Raw genomic sequence first — 13,296 nt, forward strand, 5'->3', positions numbered from 1 at the left:
CTCTAATTTCTACAATTCCTCTACAATAAACACATCACCAGATAGTGGGATCCTGTTCCCTCAAGCAGGCATAGCTTTCACAGAGTAACTATTATGTTACTCTGAGTTATTTATTTAAAAGATGAAAACTCATTAAAGAGACACCTGAGAAAAGCTTTGAGGTATTTGCTGCTTTTGTAAAATAATTCAGTTTCTCTACTGTATTTTGATTTTAAAGGAAAAAAAGCAAGTGTACTGTTACTAATGAGTCAGCTACTACAGACAATGACACTATTACCTAGTCACCTCTGGCAGCATGAGTTAGAGACAAATCCTTCTTTGCACCATTGTCTTTAAATACAGCTTCCCTCCTCTCTTCTCACTTTGATAAACTCCAAAGACTCTATACTGGAAACTTTTTCAGCATAGCTGAATGTGTCATACAAAATCATACCCATAACTTACGTGAAATGTACCTGATTGGATGTAGATGTAACACCAAATATCAGTAATAAGTATTTATATTTTGAACTGGTTACCTTTCCAAGTAGACTTCTTTTGGTTATTCACAAGGCCCAATTCTAAATCCTTAGATTTTCTCCTACTTATGAAAATAAACCTTTGGTCACATTCATGCTAAGGCAACAAGATATTTCCAAAAAAAGCAACAAGATATTTCCAAAAAAAGCCCCAAGGAAAATCAGATGAACATAAATGAGATCCCATTTTAAGACTTGATGCTGGATTTGTCAACAAATATCTTTGTATTATTAAGAAAATGGTAACAAATTTGCTATCGGTTGCAGTTTCAGCTGATTGGGTTTTTTAGCAGTTCCTGAGCAATTAAAGAATAGTTCTGTTTTTCTTTCCAGACTTCTGTATAATGTTTTGAATACAAGGAGACTGGTTGCCAATATTTAAAAGCAATTTTATGTGTGCATATTATGAATTGCTTTCTACCACTGAATAAATATTAGTCAGACCAGCCCTAACATCTCCTCTACCTAAATACTTATAATTGTTTCCCAGGCAGTTGCAGATTCCATTTCTATCACAGAGAACATGAAGGCTGTCAAAATATATGGGTTTTCTTCAAATTTACATTATTGCAGGTCTCCTGCATTTCCCCATTTTGCAGCTTCTGGGCACCACAAACAAGACTGCTCCAGCTGGCCCATGGAACTGAAAGCATTGCTTCATTACTAGTGCAGACCACAGGAATCAGTCTAAGTTTTCTTTTCTACATAGGTGTTCTGAACATTCAGAATCTATTGAATGAGTGATATATAAAAATGCAGGATGGCAGGCGAGAGCTAGTCAACAGTTCTGCATTTCTTATATTTTTATAGAATCCAGTGTCCTGCGGGTCAAAGAGCAAACTGAGAAGTGCAGACAAAGACCAAAGCAGAATCTCTTTACAGCAGAAATAGACATGTTATTTTTTGTTCTTTCAATCCAGAATATTCCATCAACTGTCTCAACTGAAGGAAGGCAATGTCATGTTTTGCAATGTAAAAAACTGGATGCTGAGAAAGATGTCATTTATGGGGCAAAGAATGAAGACCATCAACTTAGTAAAAATACCTGGATTGATACTTGAGAAATAAGAAAAGAATTCAGTATGATGACTTAATGTTATAAAGATATACACATGGTGTGGACACACACACATACTCAGTGACTGCAGAGTTAGAAAATGTGTTTATGCTGGACAATTGGCAATAAACCTTGCAATTCAGTGTCAGTGATTATTACATGCACATGGAGATAGCCAGGGGAGAAATTTACCCCTGAAAAATCTTTCCAGAAGCCTCTCACGTCTGATTTCCCATAACATTCTCCTCTTCTGTGGTAGCCCCACTGTCTGGCCTTCCAACTCTGTGTGAGTCCAGAACTCATTTTTAAATACAAGTTCTCTCAAACAAAGCATATTACTTTAAATTGAGACTTAGACATGCAATACAGCATGTGTGTACATGCATGCACATAATACATGCTTATATTAAAAATATAAGTAGCTTGTGCAACACTTCATTACAACCAATAAACATGTATCATCATTCTATGAATATTTTCTGCCAGGAATTATTCTGTTCTCAGATGACAGAATCACAGCTGTGCAGGGATCATTATCTTGTTCAGCAAAGTAGCCATGGAAAAGGGCTGAGCCAGTCTGAAGACTCAATCCATTCTGATGCAATACTGGACTTCTGTGTCACAATATTACAAATCCACTTGGTATCCAAAAGTTTCTTATATTTTAAATGAAATAAAACCAAGATAGCTTTTTGTCGTCCTCACTCTGAAGAAAACAAATTCCAAGAACTCCTCCAAGTGCAAACTTCACAAGCAACCTGTTCGCCAATCTCTCGATTCACTTGTGCTGTTTGCATAACAAGCATTAATGGTGGGTTGTTCGTTGTATTTACAGCAAGTTTATTGGGGAGAGGGGAAGTATTCTTTTACAAATGAGCCATGTTCACTATTGAGATTACTTCCAAAGAGAGCATTCAGAAAGCAAACCTGAATATATTACATTGACAATTATTTTTCAATACTTTAACATCGGCCATTTAAAACTGGTTGTGTTATTAGCACATATACTGATCTTTAAATATACTACTTCTACATAAACAGTGCAAATCTCAATATTCACATCAACCTGAAATTAATGCTGCAATTACTGTTGACATTCACATCAAGAAAGTAGTAAACTATTTCACATGAGCAATTCCAAAACCTCAGAATGCCATTATTAATATTAAAGAAACACAGAACAAACATGTTGGGCTTCAAAGCCTTGTTTTGATACACACAATCCCTGTAAACATGGATGTATTGTATTTGTCAATACTGATATCTGATACAATTCTATAAATAAAACCACTGATATAAACAATTCCTATAACCTTATTTTTTTGCATAGGGTTTGGATTAAGGTTACTTTAAGATAGAGCCAGCTGTTAACAAAATCCTCTACTCAATTAGTCTTCCATCACAGAAATTCAGGCATATGACAAGGAGCCCCTCTGACTTCAGTGGAGACTTACACATGTAAGCATTTGCAAAACTGAAGTCATCTTTAGCACTTAAGTTACCTCTAGTCATTGAGAATACAAGCTATAAAAGAGCTCTCCATAAATTTATAAAATATACTGATTTAAAAGTTTATGCTGATGTTTCTGTAAGTCACATTTATGATTCCAAACAGTTATGTACATACTATACTATCACAGTAGGAAATACTTCACTGTAGTACACCACAGTGAACAAGTTGTGAAGCACAGTGTTCAATATAATTTCCCTTTAGTATTCCCAGTGCATAAGTTGTTAACATCTACACTACACAAGGTGCCCAGGTCTAGTATTTGTTATATACAATGTAAAAGCGAGATAGAAGTAGCTTTGCATTTTAAAAGTAAGGAATGAAAACAGTAGGTAATATACAGGGATTCACTCCTGCAAAGTACAGAATTCTCCTTCACAATGACCATAACCACCAAGTATGGTGGATTTCAGGTCATTCAACCCAGTAAAACAGTGCTCAGCACCCTTGTAGGAAGAGAGATCTGAGTGCACTTTATTCTAAAACATCTCCTTTAGATGTTATAAAGTGCAAAAAATAAAACATATATTCTAATATTTTACAGTTACTATTAAACTGCAATATTTGCACAATGCAAAATTCAAATAACTTGGTATACATTTTGTATGGCCCCTATAATAACAGATGTTGAAACTGGTGCTTTTGCATCTTTAAAAAAATCTTAGTATTTTAAAGTTATTGTGTAAATATAAAAAGAAAATATAAATTATATTAATTCTTGAAATAGGTATTTTAACATGTGACCATTTTCCAAAGCATTGAATATGAAATTTAGTTTTCTTTTATAGCATTATGTTTTAGAATCTGTAAAATCTTTCAGAATAACTTCAAAAAAATTTGCATCACAGTACTAGACATCTCATATTAGACATCTCTTATCCTAGATTTATTTAAAAATAATTAATTTTAAAAAAATCTAAGACTTGTATTCTCAGTTGTTTAGAATAAGATATGTGGAGTTACTTTTTAAAACAAAATAAGAGGTCCATAACGCTCCATTTTGATCTTAAAATTCAAAGAAATGGGACAGAATGTAACCACAAATTTAAAAGGTCTTAAGTACTATACTCCTTTGGTGCATTGTACTAATGATTCTTTACATGCACGAAGAAACAAATTCTATAACATTCTTCACAGAGCTGGGTAAAAGGAGAAGATCCAAAAGTTCTATATATGTTACAGAGCTTTTCTTTCTTTGAACAGTGGGGAAAAAACTGGGAGGAAGATTCTGACACTGAGAAACAGTCTTCTTCCAAGCTGTACCACAAGCAGCATAGCTCCTTACCTTGAGCTTGACTGCACACTAGTAATTTAGCCCTAAGGGAATAGAATGCTGTTTGTATAATAGTATTATACCATATCCAGTGATACCAAACTTAATGCTAAAAAGAAATGTATTGAAATACAAAGCTAAAAAGGTATGACTGAAATACATTTCTAAAGCAACAGACATTCCTGTAGCAGCCTGTAAGCCACAGGGAGGAAGTGTGGGAGAAGAAAATGTAGGTACTACCGAGTTTATAACCACTTTAATCTTCAAGAGAGAATATTCTCCACTTTTCAGTCAGAGAACTGGAAGATGGTTTCCGGGTTATTGCTGTCTGCAGGGTTTGTGGGCTGCAATGTCTTTGTAGGTGTAGTTTTACCATGAGAATGAGAGGAAGAAGAATGTGAACTTTCACTGGAGCTGCTACGTGTCTCTGTGCTTGTACTTGTTTTTTTCATTTTCCTTCTTTTTGCAAGAGGTGCCTTGTCAACATTCTGGAGACAAAATCCTTCCCTTTTGTACTTGTTAAAGCCTGTTTAAAATAAAAGGTAACTCTAAGCTTTTCAAGAGGTTTAAGACATTTATGCCTTGTCACTTATTACGAATGTTCTATGGCAAGTCACAAGATAAACCACAATTTCTTGACAGAGCGCTACTAGTTCCTATTGTAGCTGTAATAATAACTTTAGTGGCTTTTACAGGTATGAAAGAGCCAATACATCACATTATTAATTGGCATCTTCCCCTCCTTGTTCTTTTTAACTTAGAAGTATTTTTTATTAAGCCTTAACCTATTTAAGAGTACATTTTCAGAAACGATACTGTTAAATTACAGTTTTTCTTTCAGCCCAAATTATGTTGCATTATCAGGACCTCTCCAAGTAACAATTATTTTCTTTTTGTCTCCTTCCTTCTAAGTGTCCACAAGCATTTCTGCACAAATCTGCTCAATTTTGGCTTATTCTCTGTAGAAGGTATCATGAGAATCAAGAATATGTTTGTATAATACAGCTGCAGTTCAAATGGTTTTAGTAAACATAAAATAGTAGATAAGCAAGTCCATTAAAAAGCATCTATGATATTAAAAAACATGAACTACACAGGTTCCAGAAATTTTACTTCAAATTTTTAACCTTAAGAACAAAAAGTCAAACAGTTTCTTAAGTTAAATATAAAGTTTTTTCTATTTTTTTCATAAAAGTTTGAAGACCTTTTAATAGATTCCTCTAAGAAACAAAATATTTTTAATAGCTCTTTCATGAACAGCTGTCCCTCAGTCCTCAAGTGCTCATGAATATAAATAGCTTCAAGAACTTAATTTTGCTTCATCATTTATATTTTCATGTACTCCAGAGATGTTACATATCAAGGAAAAAAAATCCAGGTATAAGCAAACACTGAATTTTAAGGACAGATATGTCTTGTTATTAGGAGAAAACATACATGAATCCAGATTACACATTACAAAATACAGCATATGACATAAAATTTCTTAGAACTTACATGAAAAGTGGCCTTGACATATGTGATGCACTGCCAGCTCCTGAAGAGCCTAAGTATCAGGTGTCATCAGAGGGTTGGATGACAGCTGGCTGCCGTCCTGAAGCCATTCATTGTATCTCAGGCTGGACATTTTAATTCTTTTGTTTGGATCCACTGTTAGAAGTCCTAATAGAACATATTATATTCTTTGAACTGTGATCTATTTATCTCATTTAATAGAAAATGCAATATTTATTACGAAAATCTCATACATTGCATTGATAAGTAACTAACGTCAATATTGTCCGAGGTATGCCAATATTTATCCTAGATAAGGCTCACACAATGTTAGACTATCATCCGCATCCACAAGAATCATTAAACACAAGAAATTGATATTTAACTGTTTGATAAGTCACATCTCTTTTCACATCAACTCAGAACTACCAAATATTTCTTCACTTAAAACCTGGTCTGGGGATGAAGTTCAAGGAGTAAGCCTCAGATTCCCTGAACACTCCACTTAAGTCTGAAGTATGAAATCCCTACATTTTTGGCAGAAAAATTCCTTACAAGCCTACTTCTACAGAAATTCAGAACTCCATCTAAGTAGAATTAGGATTGGTGTCTAGCTCATGCTGAAAACATAATTGGATGCTCAAAAGCTTAAGGGAAACCAAAAGCATGGCAAATGTGAATGAAGCAGCTCAGAAATACAGTAAGTACTCTTGGCACATGGATTAAAAAATAGGCAAAGGGAAAAATACAGTAATAAATTAATTTTCTGCAAAAGCTTAGCTTTTAAGACAATTATCTCATAAGCAGTTTTGGTTTTTTAGAAAAGCAAAAATAACATAAAAGAAAAGCTCTGCTTTTGTTTTAAAATGTTTTGAAACAGTGAGTTCACTTTTTCTGAAGCTCTTCAGTTTCTTCTAACCCCACCAACCTTCCTATCAGCATCTCGCCACATCAGAAAGCTCTGCTATGTGTACAAGCAATTTGTCTGATGTGTCCACCTCAACCCATGGTTTGTATTAGGGTCAGTACACAGCTCAAGTGTGGATACTCCTCTGACAGGTTGACAGTCTGCTGCTGATTCCAGCATCCAAATATTGTATGGTTCTCTAATTTTACATTTTGATGACAGAAATATAAGGGGAACACGTACCTCGAATTAGCTCTTTAGCCTACTTCAGAAACATTTTTTCAAAGCCTCTCCTTCAAAGGAAAATCTCTCCCTTTTTAATTTTCTCATAATTTCCAATGCACTGGTACAGGTTAACTTCTGTCTTGAGACTGAAATGGTACCTGTCCTGATAGCATTGTGTACTGTCATGACAACAAAAGCAGCATTAACAAACACAGTATATTTACGGACGACTCTATTACTAAATATGGAGGGCTGGTGTTTGCTAATCACCAGAGCTATGCCAATAAAATCTGGACTGCATAACTTCGAGGCTATAGAAAACTTTAAGTTTGCAAGACTTTCTCTGGAGTCGTTGTTAGAAAATACACTTGTATGTTCAAGAAGCTATGAACAACACATATTTCTACCCCACTTATATCTGCTGTAATTAATTTTCTGTAAATCAGGATGCAGGTTGATTCCTTCTCTGAACTGAAACTGTAAAAAGATTACATGGATGCCTGTAAAATCTCCTAACAAGAATACCTCTTTTTGAGAACCAGACTGCATCAAGTAACTTTTCCATTCCCAGAAGTGTTAAATTTAATTTGCTACTTAGGAAAAATAATCTCCACCCCTGGAAAACATCTGTCTTTGGAACCTATTATTTTTGCAGTAATATTTTCACCAGACTTGAATTCAGCATGTACCCAATTTATGTCTGAAATCATGTCAAATCCTTTGCATTTTAATAAAAAGTAGATACAAGCAATAAAGTTATAGTTAAAAACCTCAATCACTTACCAAAATGACTCCCAAGCTCCACAGATCACAAGACTCATCATAACCATTGTGATTCAAGAGCTCTGGGGCAGCATAATGAAGAGTAAAACATGGAGTCTTCAGAGGCTGATTATCAGGTGGTTTCAAACGAGCAAAGCCAAAATCAATTATTTTTATTTCTGAATTATCAGTTTCATCTGTAAACAGTAAATTCTGAAAAGCAAAGACAAAATCAATGCCACTGGGTAGAAAATTGATTATAATTATTTTCCTCAATTTATTACTACAGAAAATTTGACATTATCTACAGGAAAAGGGAACTGGGAGACACTGGGGGAAAAAACCAGAAAAGTAGAAATAATGGTACTCTGGGTTGTAAGAAAATGTGATGTGTTTATCTGCATCCTGCATACCTGCAAGTGAGGGCAGTTCTGTCAGAGATTATTAATGAAAATCAATATGCAGCAGAGAACAGTGGGGAAAAGAATTCAGGGAACACTGACAAGAAAAAAAAGCGAAGACATCAAAATGTCTGGAGATGGAGAATTGCCTTTTTCCTCAAACAAAAGCAAATTTTCTTAAGCTTCCCCATTATTCTGGCATGTTGTGAATGATAGCTTTCTTGTGTGGGGGACTCCTGTTGCATGTCTTGTTTTGTGACTGAATAGTCTTTGATCCTCAAGTGGTAACACACTGAAGCCACATTGCCATGAGCACAATAATGCAAAAGAGTAAACTGAAAGTCAAGGATGGTGGTAACAAGGTGCCCCTTGGGATAAAGTGGTGGTATAAAGGGCCCCAACAGCTCAGCAATTGTACCGAGGTGCCTTTGGCATGGATGGCAAAGTCAATACGTGTTGTGGAAGTGACGTGGGACAACAGCATTCGAACACTGCAAGTCACACCAACAGTCCAACCTCAAACCTCCTCCTTACACCAAGGTAAAGAGACACTGGTATAGCAGTCCCTCAGAATTCCAGCTTTACTGACTGGAATGTGGCACCTTGGACTTGAAGACAGACAGGTTGTTATCCGTTTGGAAGATTTAAGACAATCTGCTTCTTTTTTCCCCCCTGAGTATTTATATTTGTCAAGAAGATACAAGAAAGAAGCTAAGTCTTAGAGAGAATGCCTGAGGCCAAGACAAATTAAAAACTAATTCTACTCTTCCCATCAACTTCTTGAGAGAAGAGCATAATTTTGCTATTGCCTTTACTGTTTAATCTATGAATGCTAGAAAAAGTCTCAGTATTATAAAATCCTATAGCCCTTTCTAATTTTATAATACAAGAGGTGAATGACTTATACAAAGTAATTTAATTTCAAACTCATTAACAAGGGTTAAAAAATGATTGCTAGACTGCCAGCAGATCAATAAGGAGAACCAGAGAGCATTCATTATGGATAAAAGAAAATAGCTTCTACAAAACATTTTAGTATTTTCCATTCTGTACTGCTGTTATAGCTTAATGCACATTCAGAAAAGTCAGTTTTTAATTTTAAAATGTGTAAAATGGATCTGAAGGAAGCCTAGTTTCAGCAAAAATATTAATACAAGGATGAGTGATTAATATAATTGTCTTTTTCTATGGTGCTGTTATATAGTCAACACGTAAATGAAGAATGAGTAACACTGGATTAAAAAGACCTTCTTAAGATAAAAATTAAATTGGCTATGCACAGAGAAAAAGGGTACAGTACCAGTGTCTTAAGTTGGGTCAGATTTCCCTGTTGATTGGGTAAATAAAATATTTTCACAACATCCCTGCTTCCATATTTACAGCTATATTCCACATATAATGATTGGAAGGATATAAGGATAGATAAACAACACTACCTCTGGTCTTGTTAGGTTTTGTTCTAATACCTCTAGAACTCACTTTACATATTAATGGTCACTTCACAGAAACAGTTCGCAAATCCTCTACCTGAGAGGCTAAAAATGTCATATATGCTACACAAATTCTTTATTCCTATGAATTCTCTACTTCCATCCAGTACTTTCCTCTGTTTTGCAGACAATATATATAATCAAATTACTACTGCTAAATAAAGACTTTCCCAGTTCATGCAATTAAAAAAGTCTCATCCTTAGACTATTTAACCAGTCATATTTTTAAAATAGATTTATCAGTAGCACATTAGATGTCAAAGTTGAACATCAAACAAAACTGACTGGATTCTAGAAAAGCAGCAGAGAATTCCGGTATAGCTTTTTACGAGAAGGTGCACTAACTACATCTATTTGGGAAGCCTGCCTATCTCCTACTAAGTTCATGTTGAAACTAAAATAGTACTTTCAAAACACAAGCAGGAAGGAAGCAGCAGGTTAAGTCCAATTTTGTGGAGGCCATGGATTCTGCAAGCTGTTTGCTAACCTTCATTACTTGAACTCCTAGACTTCTGTTCTTGAACGTAATGTGAGACTAAAGACTGCCTAATTTAACCATGCAAATCTGAAGCTCTGCTTTATTCTGGTCTTTATATTCAAGATGGTAGTAAGACTAAAAATGATGCGAATAGAAGACAGAAAGGGGTTTTGGGTTTTGACTTTTTAATAATTACTCATTTCAAAAGCTAGGTTCTTTCCCGATGATGGACTCTCAAAAAAAAGTTTCTCTGATGACTTTTTAACTCACACATTAAAAATTTCACAATAGCTCCTCTTGTTTAACTGTTTACTTAAAACAGGAACTTCTTCAAACTCATATATTTGGATTGATTTTCAAAAATAGTTTAAATACAACACCTAGCACTAGCTTTATACTAAGTCCTATAGCAAAACGTACCTTACAAAATGATAACATCAGTAGTGGTGGATGTATTTTTAACTTCAGCTACAAAGGAGTAGCTATTTCCTATACAATATAACATCATTACTGGACGACTAACATCAATTTACACTACTCTCAGGCTTGAAAACTACACATACCCAAGGCCATTGCTGGCAAAAAAAACCCAAGAAAAAAATTGGGGTCCAGAAGCAGAACAAAGCCAGTGGTCAACATCACCATAGTAAACATAATTGTCTGGAAGGCAAGATGTTGCGGCACAATAAAAAGATCAAACAAGTATACTGAAAAACAGATACTAAAAAAATGTTTCTTTTGGGAAACTACTGAACTCACGGACTCAAATCACACATCTTTAATTATCTGACTGCATAGTTTGTGGTTCATTCTGTGCTTAACTGGAACAGAAGACAGTACAAGGGTGTCACAGTTACATTCAAAAGAAGCCCTACTGAGGAAATTAAGGTCAAACCAAGGGTGAAAATGTACAGGGAAAGTATCCAAGCAACCTAGCTCTCTGCTTCATACAATAAATACACACTAGTAAAATTTGTCCCCAAATAGGTAAAGAATGTTTTTGAACAAGTTAAGAGTACAGATTGCTTGCAGAACTAAACATGTTTCCTAACAGTTACTTTTACCTATGAACAGAAAAACATCTACAGAATTTACCAAGTAAAAGCAGTAACATTTTATTAAAAATACAGAAGTAGAAAACTCTGTAATAAAAGCTGGAGAAACAGAGACACATCACATTCCAGATATTTAATAATTTATTGTCTTAACATATATATGCAAGTCACTATACCTCAGGTTTCAGATCTCTGTGGACTACTCCTACATCGTGCATGTGGCTCACTGCTGAAACAAGTCTGCGCATAATGTGACTGGCTTCAGTCTCACTGAAATGTTTCTTTTTCTGAATACGCTCAAGCAATTCTCCTCCCTTCAGCAATTCCATTACTAGAAATGTGTGAAGCTGAAACAAAAAGAAAAATACAGTATGTTAGAAATTTAACATTACAAACCAACGTTCACTCAAGATGTAGGTGCTAATCTGACAGGTTCTCCACGTTTGAAGAAATAACCTACTGCTTGTAGCAATTTGGAAGGCCAAAAACAAGAACCAACTTGCATCTCAGATGCACTTTCCCCATCAATCTCATTGAGATTGAAGAATGATAATGTCTTCGCCATGTCCACCCATATTTATTTAAAAAAACACAATACCATTAGCTACATTTGTAGAGAGATGAAATGTCTTTACTTAGGCTAACAAATAAAGCTGGAAAAGGGCTTTTGCCCTTAAGCCTGTTCTGATGCAGGGATACATATCTATTAATATGCATAAGGAGCTAACCACTTAATGCTAATTAAATCCTTTAAAAGCACCCTGAAACTTCACTAGGAAATCCTCTCAGCTCATTTTAGAAGTGCTCCACATGACCTCTCTGCTGGTCCTTCTATAAACTGCATGAGGAGGACAGACTGGGATAGGTGGAGAGGCAAGAGACCTCACGTTCCATTACAGAATCATAGACTAGAATCACAAAGTAGTTTATGTTAGAAGAGAGCTCTACAGGACATCTGGTCCAAAACCCCAGCTCAGACCAGGGCCAACTTCCAATTCAGATCAACTTATGGTTTATTACATGCTGTGGAGTCTGCATCACATTAAGGAAAAAGACAATTATGGTACGTAAATAAACTGATCTTAATATATTTTCAAATAAAGGCTCTATTTTCATATTTGGTAATTTGGTAAGCTATTTAGTTATCTCCATTGAGTTACTAATATGTAAAAAAAAAAATGCTAGCTGTATAATCTTCATATGCATGATTTCCAAACCAATTCACCAATACTGTTTTCAAATTTATGACAACCCTAGAGGAAAAGTGATTAGGCACCTCAGTATCATAAATGTGAAACTGTGCAATGAATATACTGCATGATGATTCACAAAGACAGCCAAGGCCAGAACCACAAACACAATCCAAGACTAATTTTTACACATACTTTTGATTTGCTAGAGTAACTGCAAGCTTGCTTGAACGTAGAACTTCTGCTTCATCTTCTATACTGACTAGACAAAAGCCCTAGGAAAAACATTGCCTTCACAGTTACAGTTATGCTTAACTTCTAAAGGTTCTTGGGAAAACACATGGCAATGTGTTTGGTAGGTGCTGATTACAGTTTCTTCAAAATACCTGGTCATGAAAAACTTCATGTAACTTCACTACATTCGGATGTCCTTCGCAGAGTTTCAGGGCTGTTATTTCTCTCTGGGTGTTGGCTTCCATTCTAGAAAAATTGAGCAGTCATTTTGTACCCATTTTATTAAGCAAATTGCATGTTCAAAGCGTTAGACCTATTTTTTAATTGCTTTAGTACAATTAAAGGTATATTCAAAGTAAGCTGAGAAAACTTGCCACATAACTCTGCAATTTAGATTATTAAAAAAACACAGCGAAACCAAACAATGTTTTTAATGCAATTGCAACTTGCTACAGCAAAAGCTGATGTTATGTTATAGAATATTTTCTATCTAAAATTAACCTTTCCCTTAGTCTAGAGAAATCTGACTTCACTTATGTTGCTACAAAGTTAGTTAGTTCACCTTTATCTTGGCCAAATCATTTTCCATTCTTAAAGGAGATAAGTATTTCCAAAGTGGTATGGAAACTATGAGCTCTACTAGGAAAAAAGAGTAACATCATCTATATATGAATTGTGTTATACAAGTGAACCCCTAAACAG

At 35.0% G+C, this 13,296-nt stretch overlaps 1 protein-coding gene across 1 annotated transcript in view; it reads right to left on the reverse strand.

Moving 5' to 3' along the window:
* Window positions 1–1,393: 1,393 nt before the first annotated feature.
* The window catches only part of RPS6KA5 (ribosomal protein S6 kinase A5), a 75,793-nt gene continuing 63,890 nt past the window's right edge, over window positions 1,394–13,296 (reverse strand). The window contains 8 exon segments of the mRNA XM_032690043.1: window positions 1,394–4,884; window positions 5,856–6,020; window positions 7,003–7,029; window positions 7,032–7,130; window positions 7,133–7,163; window positions 7,768–7,959; window positions 11,347–11,517; window positions 12,747–12,840. Coding sequence (XP_032545934.1) covers window positions 4,646–4,884; window positions 5,856–6,020; window positions 7,003–7,029; window positions 7,032–7,130; window positions 7,133–7,163; window positions 7,768–7,959; window positions 11,347–11,517; window positions 12,747–12,840 — 1,018 coding nt within the window. The 3' untranslated portion in view covers window positions 1,394–4,645.

The sequence above is a fragment of the Chiroxiphia lanceolata genome, chromosome 6 (genome assembly GCF_009829145.1).
Source record: "Chiroxiphia lanceolata isolate bChiLan1 chromosome 6, bChiLan1.pri, whole genome shotgun sequence".
Lineage (NCBI taxonomy): Eukaryota > Metazoa > Chordata > Aves > Passeriformes > Pipridae > Chiroxiphia > Chiroxiphia lanceolata.